The sequence below is a fragment of the Grus americana genome, chromosome 1, assembly GCF_028858705.1.
Source record: "Grus americana isolate bGruAme1 chromosome 1, bGruAme1.mat, whole genome shotgun sequence".
NCBI classification, from domain to species: Eukaryota; Metazoa; Chordata; class Aves; order Gruiformes; family Gruidae; genus Grus; species Grus americana.
In genome coordinates, this window is record NC_072852.1 from 57,978,227 (window position 1) to 58,003,153 (window position 24,927).

At 47.5% G+C, this 24,927-nt stretch overlaps 1 protein-coding gene across 5 annotated transcripts; it reads left to right on the forward strand.

Moving 5' to 3' along the window:
- Nucleotides 1–3,051: 3,051 nt before the first annotated feature.
- On the forward strand, nt 3,052–24,888 carry CBX7 (chromobox 7). 5 transcript variants are annotated; one of them, XR_008577951.1, is made up of 9 exons: nt 3,053–3,392; nt 4,803–4,846; nt 9,411–9,476; nt 10,001–10,067; nt 10,676–11,015; nt 13,047–13,181; nt 13,646–13,765; nt 22,164–22,312; nt 24,423–24,888. XR_008577951.1 is itself a non-coding variant. In XM_054832678.1 (7 exons), the coding sequence occupies exons 1-7, from the start codon at nt 3,324–3,326 to the stop codon at nt 13,678–13,680; spliced, it is 753 nt and encodes a 250-aa protein (XP_054688653.1). In that variant the 5' UTR covers nt 3,052–3,323; the 3' UTR covers nt 13,681–20,113. The 5 variants fall into 5 exon arrangements, 4 of the variants coding, with proteins under 4 accessions (XP_054688653.1, XP_054688642.1, XP_054688668.1 ...); XM_054832678.1 differs by lacking the exons at nt 22,164–22,312; nt 24,423–24,888 and having other exon boundaries at nt 3,052–3,392; nt 13,050–13,181; nt 13,646–20,113; XM_054832667.1 differs by lacking the exons at nt 22,164–22,312; nt 24,423–24,888 and having other exon boundaries at nt 13,646–20,113.
- Nucleotides 24,889–24,927: the final 39 nt, after the last annotated feature.

A 24,927-nucleotide genomic window follows, 5' to 3' on the forward strand; every position in this document is an offset into this window, starting at 1 on the left:
GCGGCAGGTTCACCCATCGAGCCAGCGATACATAGCAAATGGCATCAGCAGTACTGTTCTTCATGGCTGCCAGCTCCTGTGACATAACGGAGTTGTGGCAGCACTGTGCTCGTAGGCTGCCAAGGCTTGCTTCTGCCCCAAGGTCGTTTCTTGAAGCTTCATCAAGCAGCATTTCTTCAGGGATGTGCTGGGTTGTTTTGAAGCTGTGCTGATCTTTGCTGCAGTCTTCTGAAAAAAAAAAAAAAATAGAAAGAAAAGCAAAAACCAAACCAAAAAGCTTTGGCGGGATTAAGCTTGGTAGAATATAAATGACTATTAATAAATTTTTAGTGTTAATGTAAGTACTTATATCAACTGGAAGCTGAATCGCTTAATCAGGCTAGTAGCAATTAAAATGGTAATTTTTCTGTAGTAGATTCTGCTTGCAATTTTTACTCAAGTAAAACTCTTTGAAGTTAATTGGAATTTTGATTAAAGGCTCCTGGATCTGGGTCTCTGAATTTGTACTAAGGAAGGTTCAATATTTACTTTGGTTTTCTGCACATTGAGTTCACTGCTGTATATTAGTGTGACTGTACAATCAGTCGTAACAAGAACAATAAAGATTGCTGTAATCTAGCTCTTGATATACTTTAGAAAAGGGGTTTTTATCACAGAATGGCTTTTAAAGTACTGCTAAAACAGGCTGTAAGATCTGAAAAACTTGATCACTTAAATTGTTTGTCTTAATTATTTCTAGTCCCTATAAATGGCTTAATAACATTCACTTAACAGTAATTCAGAACGTGGGATGGGGTGAGAGAGACGTTCTTGCTCTTCAGTTTCTGGTTGGCAATGGAAAAAAAACCCCTACTCAAATTACATTATAACCATTCCTAGAATGAAAAGTAACTGTGGTGTAACAGCTTCAAAAAGTAACATTTTTGTCCAAAATGTTGCAAAAAAAAAAAAAAAAACAACCACCCCAAACCCAAACAAACAAACCCTCTGTAAAAAAACCTGACCAGACTATCGGGAGATCTGAAAAGTAAAATGAGCCACAAGCAGTGTGTTCTGGTATTGCAGAACCAGAGGAGCATTGTCATTGTAGCAGAATAAAGCCCCTGTGAAGGAAGGAGGACTTGCACGGAAAAATCCCCCAGCAAACAACGAAATTCTGTTATGTCGTGGGATTTGCCTGGAACTTTGCTGCATGTTGATGTCATCTTGTGGACAGATTTCATCACTCATCCTTCCAGGCAAAGCAGTGCCACGCTTTTTCAAAAGCTGTGGCATAACTGATGCAAATATTGCTTAAACTTCACTTGGGTCAATTGCTGGTGTGAGAAAAGGGAAAAGCAGAAAGAAAGAAGGGAATAATTGTGCAGAAATTATACTGATGATATCGAGCATGTGGGGTTTTGTTGTCTAACTCTATTTATAAGAAGAGTATTACAGCTTGCAATCAAAATGCAGGTTGATTTGGGTTTTATTCATTAACAAAGTTTCTTTAATTTTGAAAAAAAAAAATCTTTGACCTTAAAAAGACACATTAAATAACAAGTTGTAAATATCCTCTACTAAGAAGTGCAACAGTTTATCAATAATGGATTTGTCTGCAAGTTTGTTGTGACTGTGGGATTTATTTCTGTCCTTTTATCCTAAGGTGGTCATTGGAGCACAGTTTCTTCCATTTTCTGGTTCAGCACCACAGTAATTGGATTCAAGTGCAAGGAAAGGGATTAAAAACAGATTGTAGCAATTCAGAGGAATGTTCTAATCTTCGTCTCTAGTTTTTCTGAAGCTCTTAATTTTGAGATACAAAGTAAATTTTATCTTAAATATTTTTCTCTATTCCCTCTAAAACATAGAAGCATAATACAAGAAAGGAAGGATTAAAAAGAAGATCAAAGCCTTTTAGATTATTATTATTATTTTGCAATACAGTACCAAAACCTTGAATATTCAACGGCTATGCTGTTACAGAGCCAAAACTACATTATAAACTGCTAGGTCTATTTAATGGTTAGCTCAACGATCACAATTCTCAGCAGTGAACTTTGAGTTCTTAAATGGCTGTGGCAAGAACAAGCACCCTGCCAGTTACGGCACCCACACATATGGTTCGGGTATGTTGTATGAAAATTAACACTTTCAAACTAAATTACTAATATATATTAACTTGCTCTCACTGTACACTTCCTTTTTGTATAGTATTTGCCATTTGTACAGTAAGGTTCATCCCATCTCAGGCTTTGCATACAAACAGCATCCAGTGCCATGCAGTCACAGTGGAGGAGCAATTGAGCACAGTTGTGGGAGGAAAGGTAGCTACACGTGTAGAAACGCTCTGATGAAAAAATGTCTTAAGAGACTTAAAAAAAAAAAAATTTTGTTTAACGCAGTGGTCAGGAAGCAAAAGCACATTTCTGCATACAGGATCAGTGCGCAAAGGCGCCTGGACACTTCCATGCTGAATGCCTGCTCACGATGTTCCTATTTTCTCCTGCCTTACCCAAGCAAGCATTGGCCACCTCGAAGAGGTGGCCTTAGGTTCTGCCTGTTTCAAGATGTCAAATAATTACGTGTGTGCTATGTCCATAAAACCCCTCAGCAGTTCATGAGGAAGCACTTGAAGCGGGTGCCTGGACAGACAAGCCACACGGAATTTCTTCTGCACCGGTCCGTGCCGCCTGCCTCTCCTGCCCCAACGCTTGGGCACCTGCTCGTTTCCCACCCGCGGCCGATGACACACGATCGCTGTGGGCCATTCCTGTGCAAAACACTCGTAAATACTACTGCTTTGCGGCGGCTAGAGACCGTGCCGGCGGCGGGCAGAGCTCCCTCACGGCGCCCCACCCCGCAACCGCCGGGGTGTTGGAAACCGACGGCCTTTTCCGTGAGGAAAACGGGGTGCCAGCGGGAGGTTGGCTCCCGAAGAGGGGAGGGGAGGCCGAGTGCCGGCCGCGGGGTGAGGCGGAGCGGCGGCGGGAAGCGGGGGCTGAGGCGGGGAGGCGGCAGCGGCCCCTCAGGCAGTTCCCGCCCAAGCCGCGCCCCGCCTTCCCCCACCACCACCCCGCCCTCGCGCGCGCGCCGGGGAAAACGTTGCGCAGGTTCTAAAGCGGGGCGGGGGGAGGGGGCGCGGCCGCGCGCGAGGGGGCGTGTGAGGGGGAGCGGCGGGTAACGGCCGCCAGCGGGCAACGGCCGCTGCCGGGCCACCTCCCCACCGCTACCGCCACCGTCGCCACCGCGGGAGGCAGCCCCCCCCCCCCCCCTTCCCGTCCTCCGCTTTGCAACAGCCGGCTTCCCCGGTCACCGGGCCGCGCCGCTGTCCCGCCCGCTGCATGGAGCTGTCGGCCATCGGGGAGCAGGTGTTCGCGGTGGAGAGCATCCGCAAGAAACGCGTGCGGAAGGTGGGCTGCGGCGGGGCGGGCCCCACCGGGCGGAGGGGGGGGGGGCGCACCGGGACACCCCCCGCCCCTCCTGCCTCGCACGAGCGCGGAGGAAAGGGGGGGGGCGTGGTGGGCGCGCGCGCGCGTGGCCGCCCTGCTTTCTCCCCCCGCGCGGAGTGACGGGTGTTCTCGCGCTGCCGGCGGGGCGGGGGCGGCATCAGCACCTGCCTGGGGCCGGCGGGCGAGGGACGCGCGTGTTGGCGGGAATTGCTCGTGGGGTGGGTGGGTGCTTGGGGGGGTCTCCGTGGGTGTGGTTCTGGGGCAGCCTGGGGCCGGGGGGAGGTGTCATTGCTGAGGCGGGGGGGTTCAGTTTCTGCACAATCAGTGCTGGTGACAGCAACCCGGGTTTGGAAAGGTCTGGTGACCAGCTTAGTGACTCAGTTTCCCCAGCTGTGAAAACGCTCTCCGTCCCCACAGGCCGTTACGAGGATTAATGTGTAATCACGCAGTGTAGAGATTTTCCGGTAGAAAGTTCCTCATAGGGCAGTGTTTTCAAACAGTGGGAAGCTGATGAGCTCCCTGTGAGGAAAACGAACCTGGGTGTCTGGCTCAAGTACCTGAGTGCTTTGCTTGCTGTGCTGTTGTGTAAAGGTGTCTGCAGCTGCAATAGTGGTACTTCAAGGGGTGGTCATCCTGCACGCACGAAGGCCTCTGCCATGCTTTGGGAAGTGCTTGACAAGCCCCTCAGTATAATATTAGAGATTTTAATAGTTGCATGCATTGCTCATGGAGCCCTTGAACGTGGTTTCCAAGCACTACACCTTTTTTTGCTTTTCTTGCTTTTTAAATCTGGTACTTAGAGTGAACAAATAAATGGATAACTCTGAACTTCAGCTGTGAACCGCTGTCTGCTTGGGTCAAAAGGTTGAGTGACTGTGATGGATGGAACAGTGTTTGAGTAAAGCGTGTAGCAACTGGAAGGGAACATGCCAAAGAGATGCTTCATAGGTTCTGAAATACTGTTTCTCTCTGCTTAAAAAAAAAATCCTCTGGCACTTGCTCCTGGCGTACATCTCCCTCTTGCGTTTATGCGTGCTGACTTCTTGTAGGCTTGCCTGTAAATGCAGGAATAGATGCAGTCTTGCTTTCTGGTTGGCTTTTGGGGTTCTACCTGCTAGGCTTCTGCAAAGGTATGATCCCAAGCTGATGGTAGTTCAAGCACACTTAAATACCCCTGCGTGCCCATTTTCTGGGGGAAAAGGTGTAGCGAGTGTAGTTGAATGAGGAAGTGGCTTTGTTTTGAAAATAAAGTGATGGGAAATGAGCTTTTCAGTTGCAGAGTTTAGTCCTGTTGATTGGTTGCATCTCTTACTGTAGCCCTTATTTGGTTGCGGAATTCACCAGTTTTCTTCTTCCTTTTTGTGCCCTTAGGGTAAAGTAGAATACCTGGTGAAGTGGAAAGGATGGCCCCCAAAGTAAGTTGTATTTTACTTGTCTTTTACTCTTTTTCTTTAGTATTTGGTAATGGCTTACACTGTATCTCTGCAACTGAGTCTGAACGAGTAACCTTTTGTGCCTCGTTGCAACAACAATAAACAAAGAGCCACAAACCAAAACTCCATATTTCTGAAATGGCAGGTGAGGGATACAAACCATGTGCCAGTGTACTCTGACTGGTTTTGGCCATCACTGAAATAGTCCATTGAGATGCTTTCTAGATACAAAAGTTTTTAAATTCATTATGAGTTCAACACGGAACCTTGATTCTTCTGGGTTGCACCCAGCTCTGGGGTCTCCAGTACAAGAAAGACATGGACCTGTTGGAGTGAGTCCAGAGGAGGGTCACGAAGATGATCAGAGGGCTGGAGCACCTCTCCTATGAGGACAGGCTGAGAGAGTTGGGATTGCTCAGCCTGGAGAAGAGGAGGCTCCGGGAAGACCTTAGAGCAGCCTTCCAGTACCCAAAGGGGCCTACAGGAAAGCTGGGGAGGGACTGTTTACAAGGGCATGTAGTGATAGGACAAGGGGTAATGGCCTTAAAGCTGAAGGAGGGGAGATTTAGATTAGATATTAGGAAGAAATTCTTTACTGTGAGGGTGGTGAGGCACTGGAACAGGTTGCCCAGAGAAGCTGTGGATACCCCCTCCCTGGAAGTGTTCAAGGCCAGGTTGGATGGGGCTTTGGGCAACCTGGTCTAGTGGAGGGTGTCCCTGCCCATGGCAGGGGGGTTGGAACTAGGTGATCTTTAAGGACCCTCCCAACCCAAACCATTCTGTGATTCTGAACTTGGAATGGCGCCTGCTTTCTGAGTCAGCACCAAGAGGACCCCACGTTATTTTTAGGGCTATATGCAGTCTTTTAAAGTAGAAAACAAGTTGATGGTCTTGTCTTCTTGTCCTACTGCTTCCCCTCTGCAATTCACAAATGGAAAGGAGCAATGTTACAAATTTATTGATTGTAGCCAAATGCAGGTGATCTTTGTCCCTTGAAAATTACCACCATGCCTTTGTTTCCTTATCCGAAACCTTCTGTTGTTTTGAGTGCCTTGTCTGCTTTTGCTGTGGTTGCTACATTGCAAAAAAAAAAAAAAAATCGCAGCATTGCTGTGCACTGTTTACAGATACTTCTCTTATTAAAATGCAGCTGCCTCTGAAGAAGAGTAATTGCTCTGTGCCTAAGCAGTCTGTAAAATGCTTTGAGATTAAAAGGATTAGGTAACTGAAGAATATTACTATGTTAGCTAGCAGTCGAATAGAACAGCCTCCTGGCCAACCCATATGGGGCCCTGTCTTTGCTTTTCTGTTTGTAACTGTGTGTGTGTACATACACAACGTGCGTGGGTACAACTACATTACATGTGCAGCAGCACTGCATGTTGCTAAGCAAAGGGGGCTGCGTTTACTGGTTCATCCTTGCAGTTGGAAAGTGGGGGCCCACTAGGATGTGGTCCCGACAGATTGTACCTGGCATCCAAGAAGTTGAAATGTGTTCCTGCATGCCTAATCCTTGTGCTTATAGGGCATGTGTGAATATAAGCAGCTTCCCCTCTCTTGGTGGTGGTGGGAGAGGGTGACTTTGTTCTTGACTGTAAGTACTGCTGTCAAAGTGTCACCTCGTGCACTTGTTGAGCACCAGTTGCAATGTAGTGTGGATCAGTTCTTGGACCGGTTCAGCCTCTTAAGTAGCCAAGCCTAATTGAATTTCTGGTAGAGATTGGGAAGCATGTTTGTAGGCTGTGAGGCACCATCTACCATCTCCTTTTGGCAGAATACTGATGTTTATCCCGTTCTCCTTTCAAAAAATGCATTGAGGTCCTTCTCTTGTAAAGTCACTTGCCAAGAAGGTGGGCTGAGGCATGGCATAATGTTGCCTTGGACAGAGCAGCCCTTATTCTTACTGCTGCCTTTCCTTGCCCTGTGCCTTGGAACCCTGCAGGAGCCAAGAACCCTCTTTTGGAAATTAAAAGCAGAGTCTTCTGCCCAGAGAGCAAGAGGATGTCAAGGTTCCCTTCTTTTGATGCTGTGACATGTCCAAACACCTTCCCTCTTCCCCCAAACTCTAAATCTGAAGAGCACTGATTTTTTTTCTCCCTGCCTCCCTCCCCCCCCATTTTAACTGTTCACTCAGTGGTCTGAGTTGCTTAAAACCAAGATGCTTTGAGCATTGAAGTCACTTTCATCCTGCTAGCAGTTTCTGTTCCTTGTTTTAAACATACACATGCATGCCTGTAATGGCATGCAACACCACAAGCTGTTTGCTTCCAACATATTCCGTTTCCTTGTCCCATGTCATATTTGTCTTCATTCCTCTCCCGAACCTTGATGCATTGCTCTTTGTGATCTCTCTACCAGTTATCCCATGATTCCCTTTGGAGGCTTCATGGATGGGAATAAGGATAGGTTAGTAGTTTGCTGCTTTCCCATGTAATTGATATTTCACTTTTTTTTTCTTTTTAATAAAATATTCTCGTTAATGCCCTGTGCCTCAGATTTCTGGATTGTACTGCTGGAGCCAGGGAATGGAGGAGTTACAATCTGATTCTAGCTACAAGCTTGTTTACAACTTGTGTTGCAGTTAAGAGGGGAGGGGGAAGAGGAGGAGTAGAAGGAGGGGGAAGGAAGATCATATGATCTATGTTTTCCAGAGTGCCTGCTCTCTGCAGTTCTGCTGCAGCCTGGGCTGTGTGTACCCGTATACATAGCTCTGTGTGTGCGTGTGTGCGCGCGCGCGTGGCAAACTGAACCATGGGGTTTTTTTACATGCAGTGTTTTGCCACTGCAGTGAAGCCAGAAACTGAGCTTCAGAGAAAAAGGCAACACCCACCAGTTTTTGTGTCCTTTTTTTTTTTTAAAGCAAATCCCCTTTCTTCTCCAGCCCATGAAAAGCAATCCAATGTCTTTTTTTCCCCCTTGTGTTATTATTTTTCTTAAATTTGTAGAATAAGTGCCAGAATCCCTGAAGCTGGGAGGAAACCTTCCTCTGTTGAAACAGCATCTTGGCTTTGACAGCTCACAGTCAGGTTGCTGCGGGAGGCTTCAGCAAAGGAGGGAGGGATCAGCTGGTTATGAAGACATGTCTGTTCTTAACTCTCTGATGTACACTGCACCATGGGATATCTGAATTTCATATTTTTGTTTTTCCCTTTTGTAAAATAATTGTACTTTCATTTCTAGAACCATTCTCCAGGCATGCTCCTATATTTCAGTACCTTTCTTCTGTCTAATGGAGAGATGAAATGGAAAAGCATGCCCAAACCCCCTCCCCTGTGTCCATATATATGCATGTATTGTGTGCCCTCATGAGCAGCCTGTGCTTCATCCAGAAATGTAAACATCCTAAAATGCTTTCCCCCTGTTTAAAGACACTGATAGAAATGCACCCTTGCCCACCTGCATGTGGCTCCTCTCTGGCCCTCCTCCCCAGAGGCTGGGAGGGGCTCTGCCTCCAGGCCCTGGACCTCACATTCCAGAAAAATTAATGTTCTGAGGCACTTGAGGTTTCAGACTTGCTTTCTTGCCTTTGAGCTTGTATGGTAGAGATATGCCACCCACTTTTTCTGGGCAAACATGGCCCCTTAGAAACAAAAATGCCATGAGGACTACCTTGTGATCCTTTCACCTTCCACAATGGGAGTTTCTGGCTGCTTCTGCCTGGTATTAAGTGCAGGTGTGCCTTTTGGGAACCAGTTTTGGTGTTCCCTGCTGCGTGGGTTCAGTCCTTTCCTGAGCATCTGACTCGTGTCACAGCTGCCTGGCAATTGAGGAGGGAGATGGGGCAGTGAGTGACACTGTTCACAGGCTACTTTCAGAGCATCAAGCTTATTTTGAGTAGTTTTGGTAGCCCTGACCGCAGTTCCAATGGGTTCCTCCTGTGCAGGTACAGAAATAGTGATGACCTCTGCTAGATAGAAATAACCTGCAGGGGGAGTCGAGCAAGAGGAGGAATAGTTGGAAAGTCGCCATCAACTTGCCTCAGGGCCCAGGTCTAAACATGTTTAGTTGAATGGCATCAGTGGAGAAAAATTAAACTCTTCTTAAATGAATACTTTCAGCTCCAGTGATTAGAGGTAATTAATAATGCAGGTGAGAAAGCATACTTACTCTTTAAGCACTCTAAATTAAGAGAGACCTATTTTTCAGAAAGCTGTATCAGATCACATCTCATTCTTCGTGGGTTTTGTTGGATTTGAGGGAGTGCTGCAGATGAGACCTGTTTAGGCGTTGACTTAAAATCAGTTTGCAAGTGCCTGCACAGGCTTTGCAAACAGTGTGGAGGGGGCCCTGGGGAGGAAAGTCTTCCTTGTTCTCCTACAAAAGCTGCTTGATGCTTGGCCCTGCCTGTTTTGGGAAGGGGAGGTGGTGTCTGCGGGAAGTGGGGAAGGAATGGCTGGGATTCCTCAGAGCTCTCGCAATGTTGTGGCAGGCCCCACCGACCCTTGTGAAGACAGTATCCAGGGCCGCAGCACACTGGTAGCAGGCCTGCAGAGAGAATATTTCATTAAAGTATTGTTTACTTTATATTCCTTGTGTTTTCCTTCAGATACAGCACGTGGGAGCCAGAGGATCATATCTTGGACCCTCGCCTGGTAGTGGCTTATGAAGAAAAGTAAGGGTGCATGTTCTTTCTCTCCCTGGATGCAGGAGAAGGAAATAGTGTCTTTATTTCATAGTGTGCATAAAGTGCCCCTGTTGTCCCTACTTCAATCAAAGATGAGATGTATAGCGATGAATCCTGCTTGATCTCTGTACTCTGGTGTTGGCTGAAGTCGACAAGACAGGGTTAAAGCAGCTTTGATTTGCACTGTTCAGGGAATGAGGCCAAGAACAAGTAGCACCGAGCCAAAGAGCAATCAGTCTTAGGTTTTAATCAGGTCCAGGGCTGGACTGGAGTGATGCGAGGTGATAAGTTTCTCTAACCCATCTTTGATCAGCTGAGTCAGAGAAATTCCCTTATTGCAAGGCTTTCACTCCTACAAGAAGCAATTCTGGGATGTTTTCCAAGCCCACACTGGTCACCATTGGGTTTTAATGAAGGATTTAAGGGAGCTGTGCTGCAAAAGGTAGAAGTCCCAACTGGGTTTTGTGCTGTGGTATTTAGTACTCGGTTTGATTTGTCTTCCTCTTTCACAGGGAAGAGAGAGACCGTGCATCTGGGTACAGGAAAAGAGGCCCCAAACCAAAGCGCCTCCTACTGCAGGTAGCCTCTTGCTCTTCTGTGTATTTCTATCTTGTTAGCTGCTGTGCTGCCCCTCTGCTCACAGGGAGGTGGAAACTGTCCATTTGCTGTTGCATGGACCAAATTGAAGGTAACAAGCTAACACAACAACACGAAATCAGTGGGTAGGCAGATAGCTTTAAACTATTAGCTGAAGATCCAGCTAACTTGTTTTTAAAAAAAACAAAACAAAAGAACCAAACAAAAATCAGCTCTTGCTCTCTGAACTAGGATTTTATAAACTTTGGGCTTGGGTGGTTGCAGGTTACCTGGTTTGCGTGCTTTTTTAATTTCATGTTGGGCTTGGACTTTCCATCATGTTAAAGGTAGCCACTGGTTGGAAGCGGAGTTCCAGCACGCTTTGACTGTTGCCAAGCAAAGCAGCCAATCCTAGGAAGCACGTATTAGGAAGAGCTTAGATGGCAGTTGAAGAGGTGAGAGAAACAGTGTTGTAGAAGCAGCACAACTTATCCTAGCTCATCTAGATGTTCAGGGACTGAACAAAGAATAGTTTCCTGGCTCCTAGGTGGGAGCCCTGACTGCATTATCAGATTGCCGCTCTGACCTTTGCTGCGTTGATGTCTTGGCAGCGGCTGTATGGCATGGACTTGAGGAGTGCCCACAAGGGAAATGAGAAGCTGTGTTTCTCTCTTGCACGGAGATTTGGAGGAGGAGACAGCAGCCTGCCAGGGGCCAAGCCAGGGCAGGCAGAGTTCTCAGAGAAGACTGGAGGAGCAGTCCTACCATTCTCTCTCCGGAAGCAACGCAAAAACCAGAAGTACCTGCGACTGTCAAGGAAGAAGTTTCCCCGCATGACGAGCCTGGAGAGCCGAAACTGCAGGCATGAGTTCTTCCTGAATGATGCAGTGGGCCTAGAGGCCAGGCAGGGCCCTGAGGACTGGGAGGCCATGCAGCACACCAGCAAAGAAGGTAAGGCCAGACCCCCCTTGGCTGTGAAGTTCTGGGGCATGTGAAGGATGCTCTGCATGCTTGCTCCTTGCTTGCCTCATCCTGGGATTGTGGTTTAGGTCGGGTCCTCAGAGCAGCTCTCGCTGGCTTACGTTGTGGCCCTCTTGTCTGCACATTCCTATCATGTTTGGACAAATAGCGCAGATTAATCTGCTCTTTTGGTGCTGTTGCCTCTGCAGTCTTTATCAGTGACACCCCTCCAAGTATTAGAAAACATGCGGAAGATACTGCAATCTCTTGCAGTGTTACTCCCCTCTTCCAGTTTCCTCCCAGCAGAGGTGACAGACAGGTGTGATAGTGATGAACTCTGCCTCTGTCCACATATCCACATGTTTTCAGCCTGCTGCTCTGCTAAAAGGAGCTTGGCTGGCAGTGGACAAGCTTGGACACTGGCACTCCTCTCTGCTCTGAGGAGCCTACAGGAATGCTGCTAAGAACCTATAGTGCATTCCTCTGCCCCCTCCTTCCCTTTCCTCTCCACACCCCACATCCTCTAAAGCCTCTTGCTATAGAGCTATGTGAGAGGTGGATGAGAGAGATGAAGTGAGGATGGTAACTCCTGCCTGATCCCACTGAGTAGGCAGCATGAGTGTAGGCACGGGAGATGTCCAAGCACACTTGGCATTTTGGGGTGGGATACCAGCATCTTGTGCAGGAGGGCTGTGGGATGTGTGTGTTGCTCTGAGTTACCAGGGAAACTCTATCCCTGCATTATTAGAGCTTCTGAAGGCGTAGCTTTCCTGAGGAGTGGAAAACCGGGTCTTGTGCTGCTTGTAGTAGCTGAGGGAATCCTGTTACTCCTTGCTAGGAGTAGCTGTTAGCCAGGCTGGATTAGGCAGGATTTTTGGGAGAGGGCTGTGTTCTGGGAATCAACACTATCATCTCCCCCCTCCCCTCCCCCCTAACTTTCTGAGGGGGACTCGAACAGTGCCCAAAATCCAGGGAGGCAGCAGTGGGGGTAGCAGAGAGGAACCCAGCGTTGCATCCTGGCAATGGGCAAATGTGTGTGGGTCTTCCCCTAGAAGCTCTGGGCTCTAAAGCACTTGGAGATCAGAAGAGTGAATGGCACTACAGAAATGTGAAACTGTTTTTGTTCTCCCCTTGACACACAACGATTGGACTCTTTCTGAGGTGAAAGTAGGCACCCCAAGTATTTGAGACAGAGGCCAGGAAATACACTCTTAACCGGCCCTTGTTCCTTGCCCAGGTCGGGACAACAAGGTGTATAGTGACAGGGACAGGGTATGTTTTCCTTCCTTTCTCTGTGTGTTTTTGTGGCTGTCCCTGGGGGCTGGGGGGAAGTGAGGCTTTGGGTGGCAGAGGGACTGACTTACAGTGAGAAAGTGCAGGGATGCTTGGGTTTCTTGTGTGGAGCTATCGGGGAGCAAAGGAAGGATATGAGAAAGGGAGAACAGCCTTTCCATGAAGCAGTATTGATGGATTTTTGAGACAATCACACCCAAGCACCAGACCCTCCATTTTGCATCCCTTTGACTCCCATAGGAGTATCTGAAGAGCATGTGTAAGAGTTTGTGATTTTTGACTTTTCAGCAGGGTAGGGCATTTATAAGCCGGTGAGCTTACACCTGCATGAGTGTGCTTTGCTGACACAGAGCCAAATTAGGGGCTGAGATGGGGTGAGAGGTATCAGGGAACTGTGGATGGTTAGATGAGCTGGATGGTGTTACAGGGTCTTTTGACTTCTGTGTAGGCCACTTTGATGCTGGTGTGTGCCTGGACACCTTTGCTACTCTATCCTTTTCCCATTACATCCTGCAGTGATCTTCCCTTTTCCCTTAGCCTCTGAGGGGAGGGCTTGCCCATGCTCTTTCTTGCCTTGTGGGTGCAGACTTGGTACAGGCTGATTTTACCCACCATTTGTCAGAAAGAGGGCCCCTTTTGTATTCTTCCCTGCCCTGTCTTCTTCCTACTTCCTTCTCCCTCACCCTCTCTCTCTCACTAACATGCTCTTATCTGCCTCTCCTTCTGCAGCAGATGTGGATGGCAGTCTCCCTTGGATTCCCACCGTGCCCCCCAGCGAAGTGACAGTGACAGACATCACGGCAAACTCCATTACCGTCACTTTCAGAGAAGCACAAGTGGCTGAGGGCTTCTTCCGAGACCGGAGTGCGCAGTTCTGAATCTGTTTTCAATGCTCCCCAAAACCAGTGCTTTTAGGGTGGGGCTAGGGAAGGATTATTTTACCCCTTAAGAAAACACAAAAAAATCCAAAATGTCTCCTCTTAAAATGTTTACAGAGACTTTTTTTTTTCCTTCTTTTTCCCCTTTCAGATATGCAAAAAAAGGGCAGCGTAGGGGGTGTGTGTTTGTCATTGCTTTGTCCATCTGAAAAACTGACAGCCCTTTCCCTGGCAAAGACTCCCCTCCTAGATGCAAAAGCAGCAAGCTGAACAATTTGCCTTTTATCCTGTTAAGTGGCGGCAGCTGCATTTGTGGGGAGAGGGCATGTGGAGGTGGAAAGAGAGCTGGATCTCTAGCCTGCCGCCTTGTTCTGCAATTGATATCCCTTGGATAAAGATACTTCTCTGTGCATTGCTCTTCCCACCTTCCTCCTCCCTCTCTTCCTGCAGCAGTGAGAGGCGATGGATCCTACCTGTGTAGATAACTCCAGCCTGTTAAGACTTTATCTCCAGTGCTGTTTTCCCTGTGGCCTGCTGTCAGGACTTCAGAACCGTATTTGCCTGTCTGTGGTAAGTCAGTCTTTGCAGCACGGGTCCGTATAGACAACGGAGGTTTCTCCCTTTGATTGTTGATCATGCAGAAAGACTGAAATGCATCTCTGAAATCTAGACTGGCGACGTAAATTCAATTTGGCCTCATTAAGAGCTCAGAAACCCAGTGCAGTCGAGACATACCATTCTGTATATGCTAAATGGGATTTTCAGGCTCGTCTCTGCTGTGTGAGGAATGCGTTATGGAAAGTGGGGTGTTCTTAGCCTTTGCCAAATTCAGTATTAATAACAAATGCTGCCCTGAATCTGTGGTAATAAGTTTGTTGAAAACTGACTCCTCTGCCCTGGGAGGAGGGGGTAATAGGACAACTGAAGCATTGCCTGGCACTGCAAAGATATCCAAGATACTGTTACAGGCCCAGGACACAGGAATTGAACAGAACTGAGCTAGAAACGGATCTTGATTATCAGCAAGTTCTGTTCTTGGATCCCATTGAAAAATCCAAGGTAAACAACATGTGGGGAAGGCATGTATTAGGTTTGAGGAGGGGAAAAAATTTCTTATTTCTTAGCAATGAGAATTCTTGGATTGTACTGCCTGAGTAATATTCTTCTGTGACTCCAGTCTCCTCACAGTATCTGTGATCCTGTACTACTTTACTGATGGGAACTTCCCCGTGGAAGGCTTAAAAATCTTTGCCAAGGAAAGTGGTCTGCATTTCAATAGACCCTGCCTGATCTTGCACTTAAAAATGCCTCATGCTGGACTGCCTGTGACACTTTTTTTTCGAAGAATTGCTGTATTTTGGGTTGGTAGTTTAGCATAGGATCTGTTCTTGCACATGCATGTTCTCTTCCATTTTTTATCAGCAAATTTTATTTAAATGACTTAAAACTTTAAATATAGACCTTTTCCTGTGGAAAGCAAGAAAAGTAAGCTAGAGTCTAAGGTGGGAACTTCAGGACAGAGTGCTGCAGGGTAACATGGGCTACCATCATGATTACTGTCCTTAAATCCTTTCTTTCCTCTCCCCACCCCACCTGAAGCATCTCTTATCTGCTGTATTTATTCTAAATGAAGCTACGAGCCTTCTGAGGTAAAGATACCTGTGGAAATCCTCAATGTGTTCCTTTGAAGGGCCTGGCTGCTGGCCTGCAGAATTTGGGAGCTCTGAGGCTTCTGGTCCTCCAAACATCTACTTTTTGCAAAATGCTTGGACTGCCCCTACGGTTTTTATTCAAAGCAGTTTTTACCTCAGATAGGATATGGCAGCTCAGTGTAGACTTAGGATTTCCCCTTCCATCTCAGAGCTGTTTGAGCAGGCCTGTCTTCCGCTGTCACAGCAGTTTCAGGACCACTGGGAAGATCTTGAATTTCTGAACTAACCTTTTGTCTCCCAAAGAAGTGACATGGGAGTTTTGTTATGGAGAAATCTGAGAAGGTGAGAAGTGGAAGCTGGGGTGGGGATTATGTGGTGGGAGGAAGAGTGAGTGGGAAAGAAGTCTGCAATAGCTAGCAAGGGCAAATTCATGAGGTAAGCGTACAGGCTCAGGATGTTTGTTGAACGTGGGTGTCCACAGCGAGGCTTTTGTACCTGGAGTTGCACCCTCTTTTGCAGGATGTGGGGTCAGGCAGTGTTGTCATTGTCACCCCCACACACACACATGCTCTTCCCAATACCTGCCAAATGTGCTGAATACCTGCATCTCTCTTTCATTGTGACCAGTGGACACACCACATGGCTGAGCCCAGTCTTGAGGGTTTTAGCAGGTCAGGTAGTTATGGCTGCAGAAGCATATTTTAGTTTATTTTTTAAAAAAAGTCGAACTCCAGCTCATCCTGCTAAATCTTCATGGCATTTATTGGATCTAGCTTCTTTATTCTAATGCAGCTACTGCTGCCTTTGTCCTGTCTTCATCTCAGTGTACAAATACACACAAAAAGCTTCCTATTTACTAAGGTTCTTGGCTTTGGCTGACATCGGAAGCAATACCAATCCTGTGGCAGGAAAGAGCTTGTCCTAATAAACTGGATTTCCGTCCTCTGCTTTTCTGTCCACTCATCAGCTGAGACTTCTCAATGTTTTGTTTTAGCATTTGTCTTTAAACATCTTTTCTTCCTCTATGCAGTGGAGTTTCCAAAGACCTGTGGTGGTCTTTCAGAGAGGATCCACCCACAGCTTCGTATCTTAATCATTTTTGGGATCAGGCTAGCTTGTGTTCTGCTGGTGACTAATCATCTCACTTCTCAAAGTGTTTAACAAAGTACCTGGCTACCGTGCTGCTTTGTCTACAGGTCAATGAGGAGTTAACCCTTATCAGGTTAAGACAGTTGCATATGCGTGGGTTTGGTTTGTGTGTGTGTGAGGAGGAGTTTGTGGTAGGAAACTAAGCAGTTACTGTGTTGGGGTGGACTTTTTTTTGACATTCATGAATCCTTGCTTATCTTAAAGATCTTTTTGAGAAAATTTTTCTCTTGGTCTTTTTAAAATGTGGCTCTGTTCCATATTGTCTGGTGACGTATCATAAACTTCCTTGGTAGAGCTGGCCTTCAGCGACTTTAAAATTAGCTTTATTCCACTTCTGCAGGTGTAGAGATGTATGGGGGTTTTACTTGTGATGGCAAGAGAGGTTGTCTGGGTTTACTTGTCTCTTCTCCCCAGTACTGTCCATCTGCCAGTTCAACCCAAAATCTGAAAATTGAATTGGGACCTCTTGGGCTAACGTATCATGAAAATCAGATGCTGTGCTCGGAGCTTCATTAAGCATTCCGTTTGATTAGAAGAGCCAGAATAGTATCCAGCTGAAGCTGAGTTTAATAATTCTATTTGAAGCACAAGCCAAGAATAGAAATGGGCTAACTCTCCCATACCTCCTTTGGCTCCATGGCTGTAAACAAGAAAAACAAACTTCAGCCAGTGGAAATTACTGAACTGTATGCAAGAAACAAACTTCTCAAAGAACAACTGTTCTAACAGTCATTCTTAGAAATGTTCCCATGTGAGAATTTACCAGCCATCTTTGGGGGACGGAAGTTTTTATTTCGTAGATCTTCTCACAGTGAACTCACTGTATGTGATATGACAGAACTTAGGGGTTTTGTGAGATTGGAAAACCTTTATTGTTAACACTGTTTAAAAAAAAAAAAGAAAAAAAAAAGGAAAAAAAAGAGAGACTGCCTCTGTTCCTGGATGGTTGTAAACTAGATGCTGTTGCTCTGATATGTAAGTGATGCCTTGGAACAGTAAGTTTTAACACATAAATAGTGGCATTAAGAAGCCTCGTAGCTCCTGCATGCTCCTTATTGTCTTGCATTTGCTTGGGGCCCCTTCTGCTTGTGAAGTCAGATCGAGGTAGTTGGGTTTTTTTCTTTTGCAAGCAAGACCAGGATATTATTGAGAGAACACCCAAAAAGCAGTTCCACTTGCCAAAATAAGCCCAAATTTGTTAGTGAATTGACCCTTGCTTATATTGGAGCCTCAGACAGAAAGAAGCTTATTGAGAAATGAATGGCTTTTTTTGTTGTTAGTGTTGTGAAACTGTCCAGAATTATTGTTCTGGTGTTTTGTGACTGAATGTATAAAATTGTTTGTTCACCTCACAGGGGGCCCTTGGCACCAGTACTGTTTCCTGCTGTACGCCAGCTAGTGCTGTTCGATGGTTTCACTGGAATAGAAAAGGGAGGCCTCGCACAGGTCAAAAAATAGGGTAGCTCATGCAAGACCCTCGGTGGTAGCCACAACAGAGGCTGGGGTGCGGAAGACAGCAGCAAGGCTGTCAGCCACATCCATGTATTTGAGCAAAGCTAAATCTACCACCTCTCCACCCCTTCCTCTCCTCTCAAGCTTTAAGTTTTTGCTTTCTGAAGTAGGGAGAGTGCAAGAACCTCCTTTTTTTTTAAGGCTAATTGGCATCTACCAGTCTTCTGTTCCTCCCTTGCTTACCTGCTGCCTAGGAAGAAGAGGGCAGTGGGCCTTTCTAGGAAAATAGTAGGAGCAGCTGCTTGTCAGGGAAGGAGTTGCCTCAGGGTTGCTTTTGCTAGGGTGTTGAGGGCAGCCTTTGGGTGAGCTGGCAGTTGAAAGAGAAGGCACAAGTGCAAAGGACTTGTGGTGAAACTCATCCTTTGCATCAGCGGGTGGATGCCCCTCCAAGTTCTGAGTGGGCCCTGTGGAGTGGAGATGGTCAGTGCTGTGTTTGCGTATCTGTTTTTTACCATTTGGGAAAGCAAGGGAGATGTGTATGTTAACAGCTTACGTTCTACATGGGAATGTAAAGGTACAGGTAAAGGGAATATGTCGCTTTTGCCGTGCTTGTCTTCAGAAGAGTTGTCCTCAAGGACATGGTAAATTTGTTTTGAGACAATAGCTTATGATCAAGAGACCATGTTGTCTTCTGCCTGCTGACCTTACTGTCCTTGCAGAGAAAGCGTGAAACTTCTGGGTGTCGAACCACCTGGATCCCCCCCACAAGCAGCTGGTTAAGATGGGAAGGCCTACAAAACTGCCCCAGGACAATTGGAAGGAGAGAGAAGCAATCACTTAAAATTGAATTCAGACCCTTTGAATCCTTTGCTGTAACAAGCACTTCCTGGGGCGATGACCCCTTTTTCTCTTCCAGCTCTCTTTCCCTTCCACTCTGAATTTCTTAAAGTACCATGGCTCAGCAGGGAGTGGGTGGGGGATGATCCCCAGTTAACTGGGAGTTGTAGAGAGGGGGAGAGCTCAATGGGAGCACGTAATGGCTGATGGGGGGAGATGGATTGCTACCAAGTTGGGATGGGTAGAAGCTTCGCTGCTGAGGTGGTTTCCATCTGCTGTGGGCTGCTCTGCAAAGATGTAAGGGGTTCTTGTCTGAAATGCAATGTGAGTGACATGTGGGAGTGCCAGTTGGACATTGAAGGGGAGAGCTCATAAGACTGTTCTGAACCTCTATCGCAGTTTGTCTCCTTACTGGGGTAGCAGAGTTTTGACTGGGAGGGGGACTTTGGAGGAGGTGGAAAGCCCTCATTATTATTATTATTATTATTATTAAAGCAGAAAATGTAGTGTCAGCACAAAGAAGCTTTTTTGCAAATCTATCAAAATGTTAAGCAGCTTTTTTTTCTTTTTTTTTCCTTTTAAATCTGAAGTACGTTTTGAAGCACTTTGGAAATGCAAAGCACTAGGAGTGCTAAGTACTCCTTATCGTCTGTCTAAAAGTGGCATTTGAAAAGCAAGAAGATGTATCTGTTTGGGGCCACTGGCTGCTCCTTATCATTTTTCCAGAGCTGCCACCCAGCCCTTTGCCTCCCTCCCATGGCTGGAGGGGGAGTGTGCTCCACTGTGCCAAGTAAAGGAGGGCTCCCCAAGGGAGCAGAGGAGACGTGCAGAGTCCCTCGCTTGCCTTCAGGGTGCAGGTTGGCCTCCTCCCTCCCCACCTCCTTTGTCTGAGGAAAGGGAAAAATGAAGTTGAGTTTCAGTTTGAGTGGTCCTAGTCTGGAATTAGGACCGCTTCTTCCAGCTCTGGAGACATCTTTAGAGAGTTTCCTGTCTGAAAAATTGCACCTTATTAGCTTAGTTGAAGAACAGGGAGATATCTGTCCTTCTGCAGGGAGTGGGGAGAGGAAGGGAGGGTGAACCAGGAGCTGTCTTCAGTAGCTGCTGGATTTTTCCAGAGGCTGTTTCCTCGCCTCATCTCCAACAGAATGGCAACAAAAGAACTAAAATCGTTTAGATGAAGCTTTTGTTCTGTGTATCTCAAGAACCTTTTGAGCAGGCTAAGATGAGAGAATCTTTTTTTCCTCACCGAGCCAGCTCTACAGCTTGGGGGAACCCCAGTTCTCTCGCTGGATTTTCAGCACCAACCTTTTCCCTCAGCACACGCACATCGTTTGGACTCTTTTGCACACTGACTCATCTAATTTGGTATGCTTCCTTTCTGTTGGGGGGAGGAGATGGATGGGGTCGGTTAGAAGGGAGGGTCCCCGATTATTTTTTGTTCTTGTCTCTTCAGTTGTTGCTGTTGTTCCTGTCAGCACGCTAGAGTATCTGAGTCTTTGCACACAGAAAGCTTCCTTTTGCACAGAATGAGCTTCTAGCTTTTGTACAGACTAATTGAATGTATTTGGGGAGGGGGGGAAATAGGGAGTAAACCAATTCCAAACAAACCAATCAGAGTATAATGCCTTTTCTGAGCGAGTATGTGCTGTAAAAGGAGATTGTAATAGCAAAGGGAGGGCAGGCTCAAGTATAATTTGACACAAAGTGTGGTTTTATTTTTGTACTGATATGGATAAGAGACTGTACAGCATCTATTTATTTAGATGATTTATGTGGTAAATGTTGCAAACAAAATTATTAAAATATTAAATATGAGAACTGACATTTACCTAATGGTTTGTTTGTGTGGTCATTTACCTCCCCTTGTTTTAATTCTATGGCTGAATTATTTTCCACCAGTCACTTCTGTTGCTATAAACATGCAGCGTGGCTGGAAAAAGAATGGTAAACGCATGTGTGCATGCGTGAGAAAGATCGGTAAAGAGGGATCGATAAAGAATGGAGCCTGCAAAAGGCTGTTTCTGACATTACTTATTACTTTGATTCAAGGAGGTTAGGTTTTTATTAATTTTTAACACACTGGGTAAGTTAGACCTGGGATGGTTGGTCTTTGATGGATCAGAATTTGAAGAGGAGAATGCCGATGGCAGGATGACTGCTGCTCTGGGTTTGGGGAGTTCTTGACATCCTTGCGCAGTGCCCCAGTGCCAGGACAGCTCTGCCGGCACCAGCCGGAGAAGAGCGCTGGTGTGTCCCATATCGTTGGTCTCTTGTGGGAACAGAGAAAATCCGAAGCAAGGCCTGGGCTGCCAAACACACTCCACACTGGTTGCCAGCGGGGAAGCCCGCTGTCTTCCAAACCAAAGCCTCTGGTGTGTTGGCCTGCAGGGCTTTCAAGGAGCTCCTCAGGAGCCCAGCAGTTCCTGAGTGGCATTTGGCTCCCAGTTCACTGCAAGTAACTCGGGAGGAGTCAGCTGAGGAGCCTGAATCCTGGGACTGCGGCTATTCCATGGAGAGAATCTCACAGTGTCATTTAGTCCGCTTTGGTTTCTGACTTGCTCCCTCAAGGTGCGTGCTGCTCCATCCTCTGTGGAGGGGGAGGATAGCCATTAATTGAGGTACCTCAGCAAGCGAATGGGGCTGGCTGAGACGTCTCTAGATGTAACGTGGGGGTGAGCCCTGCATCTGAACGCAGCTATGACGTCAATCACAAAAGCATGCAGAGCAAAAGCGGAGGGGGATGGGGTGCATTTCCTGAGTCGGTCATGGCTCAAGGCAGCATGGTTAGGTCTTGCCTGTGTTACCAAAGCACAGCCAGCGTGCTTGCCCTGAGCCAGGGAGACTGGATCTGAGTGATGGTATCGGGGCAGGACTCCAGCCAGCCTCTTACTTTCTGGCAGCAGCTAGCAAGTCAGATGAAGTTGTAAGAAACTGCAGTGCAGTTATGGGAAAGCCTGCTCCGGAGATTTTCTTCCTACCCCTGCCAATGCCGCAGAGGCTGCCTGGCACTAGAAACTCGTAACGGCTTGTCCTTTTGCATGCATGTGTTGGTTGGATTAAAGGTTAATCTGGACAGTACTACTATTTTTTTTTTTTTAAATAATCTGTTGCTGCACTGCCCCTCTGATCCATGCAGTGCAGCTGGCTTGCCTTGCGCAGCTCTCCTGATAGGATGCGTTAGAACAAGGGCAGTCAGCTGTGCCTCAGGACGTGCCCCTGGGCCTCTGCTATGGTAGGCAGCACCCGAAAGGGGAAGCCACGTGGTCTGAGTAGCTCGGGGTTCTCTGAGAACCACGGAGTGAAATGCAGCGTGTGTGGCCCCTGTGATGGCGAATGCTGCCAGGAAACAGGCAGCCACCTCCTCTCTGTTCAGTGCCACTTGTCTTCCCTGCTCTTGGTCCTTCTCTTCCCAGCGTTTTGCTCACTGAGCGACTGTTTTTTGAAGCAAGGATGCTAGAAACCTGGGGGGCTTGTGTAGTCACCCCAATCCAGTTGGGGCAGCCTGGGCAGTTGGGCCTGCTCTGGGAACTTGTAGGCAGGCTCCAGGGGTACTGTACTACCCTCAGAGGTGTGGGCACCGCATGAACCCCCATGGGCCTTCTCCCTCCGCTACATCAGAAAGTCAGTGGGCTGGAGGGGTGGTTGTTGTGGCCGCTGCTTGGGCCACGCTGAGCCACCCATAACTGCTGCATGGGGAGGTACATGGTCAGCCTTTGCTCTTGTGTGTTTCAGAGTTGCAGCTGGGAAATCTCACTGTGTGTTGATATGGGTGACCGTAGCGCCAAGGGTTTGCTGAAAAACCGACGCAGCGTTTGCTTGAGGGGCTGGGATGTGTGCAGCTGCCCAGTGTAGGCAAGGGAATGACCATTTCTTTACAGAAATCTGACAGTGACCTCCCTGGAGCAAACAGCAGTGGAGTCAGTTGATCAACCCTTGGAGTCGTTCTAACGGAGATAAACGCTGCTACTTCTGCCAGGTCATGGGTCCACAAAAAATGAGCCTGGAAGCAGCTACCAGCTTTGAGCAGGTGAGTTTCCCATTATCACGTGGCATTTAAAAAAAAAAAAAAAAAGTTCTTGCACCTGCTGCTCTTCCCCCTATGCTGGTACACCGCTTGCTGGTGATTCTGATGAGAAAGGTATTGTTGCTCCCCCAAAGCTTATTGCTTCCCCATGCAGGCTTCTCAGTGCTAGCATGAAGCGCTATGTTGTAGCCTACGACAACAAGGTTTTGCAGGCAGCAAGGCGCCAAAAAATATTTTATTTCAGTGTCCGTAGTGAACAATAGCTGTTCTGGGAGAGCCATCTTCCCAGGTTGTTGCGTTTTTAAAGTGTTTTACTGGAAATGTGAATGAAACAAAGGAAATACCCAACAATACTCTGAACAGCTGGATATTCTGCTGCTATTTTGCTTGGTGAGAGTAAAAGTTAGATGAAAGAGCCCAGGGTTGGGCAATACCTGTACAAGGGCTGCTCGCAGTGATTCGAGCAGTCACTGTGGCTGAGAGAAGGTCCTGCTGACAGCTGGAAGGAGAAAATCACAGGAAAGAGCACGTGGAGCTCTCTGAAATGCTGCTGCCCCTTCTGGGTTCGTGGATCGGAGGTGCCTTGTGCTCCTGCCCCGAGGTCATGAGGTGTGATGCTCCTGACCTGTACGTCTGTTTGGGGACAAGGCCATCAGTCACAGCCGCTGCATGTGCGTGTAGCTGTGTAAGGACTCTTCCCCCATTTGATTTAGGAGCGCTGGCTTGTAGAGTGGAAGATATTGGTGGTTGGAAGGTCAATTATTTGACACTCAGCCACAAGTGTAAAAGCAGTTGTTTAAACAAAGTGAACAGTGACAAATACACCAATTTAAATGTGAGCGGTGTTAATGAACACAATGTGCAAAGTTAAAAGCAGTTAAAAAAGTGAAAAGCAAAATGCAAGGGGTGTGATCAACTTGTTCTTTTGAAGTCACCTTCAAGCATTTAAAGAATTGAGATTAAAAAAAGCGGTGTCTAGAGAAAGGGGGTAGTCCAGAAGGACTTGTTCCATTCTAGGTGAGAGTCTTGAGTGAGATCTGTCTGGGGTTTTATTCTCGGTTGGCCTGTGATGGTAAATACCTGAGAAAGGGCCTCTTACAGCCTGTTCTCAAAAGGAGTGATACGACCTAAATGCGGAATTACTAGCAGTGAAGTACACTGTGGTTCAGTCCCTGACCTCAGAAACACCTTGTTCTCTGACTTGGTCGCATCTCCTGAACCGGGGTCCATGTCACTGTCCGTTTGCTGTCTCTTCTGTCAGCATTTGGCACGTTCTCCATCCACCCCCCTTAGCTGCTAAGGTGAGAAAGAACAAAACACTATAACAGATATTGTCTGAATCCCAGGCAGTGAGGAAACGGCTAGTTCTACCAGCCCGCCTTGATTTTGGGAAATCCATCCCTGCTGGTACTGATAAATGTAGCCATTTCCAGAATATCCTCATTCTGGGTGGAATTTCTGAGCCAGAGGTGGAAAGGGGAGGTAAACAGCAAACAGAGAAAGGGTTAGCTGTGAGTGCTCTCCACCAGGCTGGCTGAACAGGTAGCAGAGGGGTGGCAATGCTCCACAAGGTAGCTGGTGAGGTTGTGGTAGGTTGAGAAAGAGCAGCAAAAGCAGGATGGCCATTGCCTACGGCCCTCATCATAGCTTCCCCTTCTTCCAAAGGGAATCACGCTGATGAAATGCACCGCCTACTCACCCTAAAAACAGAGATAAAGCAGAATAGGCTGTTCTGCTGTGCCAGGTGGTACCTCCAGGTAATGGAGGACCATGAGCTCCACACGAATACAGCTGCAGGGCCGTGAGCTTCCATTTTGAATCACAATTATTTGTGACTGTTTTTTTTTTCTTTCTGTCTTTTTAGCACCTGCAAGGGAGTGTAAAGCACACTGCAAATTAAATTGGATTGTGCAGTAACACTCAGGGCAGGGAATTCCTCGAAGTGACTTAACATTTTTCTATTTTTTTTTTTAAGGTTTATGTAGCATGTTTGGCCCATTTACCTTCAGTACCTTATAGTGGCTCAAAAATGAGGGCACGTACAACCGCCAGCCAAAACGAAAAAAAAAAAAAAGGATTTAAGTGCCTTCATTGTCAGTTTTTGCCCTGATAGGTACTTCAAGACCCCCCGGTGCCACCCCGCTGACTAGAGGTGGGTGACGGTGTGAGGTGACGGTGCACCTGCGTGTGCAGGAGAAGGAGGAGGCTGAGCGGCCCCCGCTGCCGCCATTGTTTCAAGTAAAAAAAAGAAAAGAAAAAAAAAGGACCCGTTCGGGCGGGAAGGGGCTGAGGCGGTGGAGACGCAGCAGTACCGCCGCCATGCTGAGGGTCTGTCCGGGCGGGCTTCTCCTCCCGCTCCCCCGCGAACCTCCCGCCACCGGCCCTTGGCCTCGAACGCCGTTCTAAGGGGCAGGGGCCGCGAGTTCCCCCTCACGGCGGGGGGGGGGGGGCCATGGCGGGACCCTCGCCCTCACACCACCCGCCGCGCGGCCCCTTTAACGACCGGCGCCTGCGCGCGACCCCCTTCCCTTAGCAACCGCTCCCCCACCACCACGGGGGGAAGGGGGGGGGGAGGAGGGTCACGCGCGGCCGCGGCGGGAGGGGGCGCGCGGGCGTGC

Excerpts from the sequence above, each read along its gene's own strand:
- CBX7 (XM_054832667.1), top strand. The coding sequence starts at position 3,324 with ATGGAGCTGTCGGCCATCGGGGAGCAGGTGTTCGCGGTGGAGAGCATC. Across the intron at positions 3,393-4,802 it reads GCAAGAAACGCGTGCGGAAG|GGTAAAGTAGAATACCTGGT; the intron begins GTGGGCTGCGGC and ends TTGTGCCCTTAG. Across the intron at positions 4,847-9,410 it reads TGGAAAGGATGGCCCCCAAA|ATACAGCACGTGGGAGCCAG; the intron begins GTAAGTTGTATT and ends GTTTTCCTTCAG.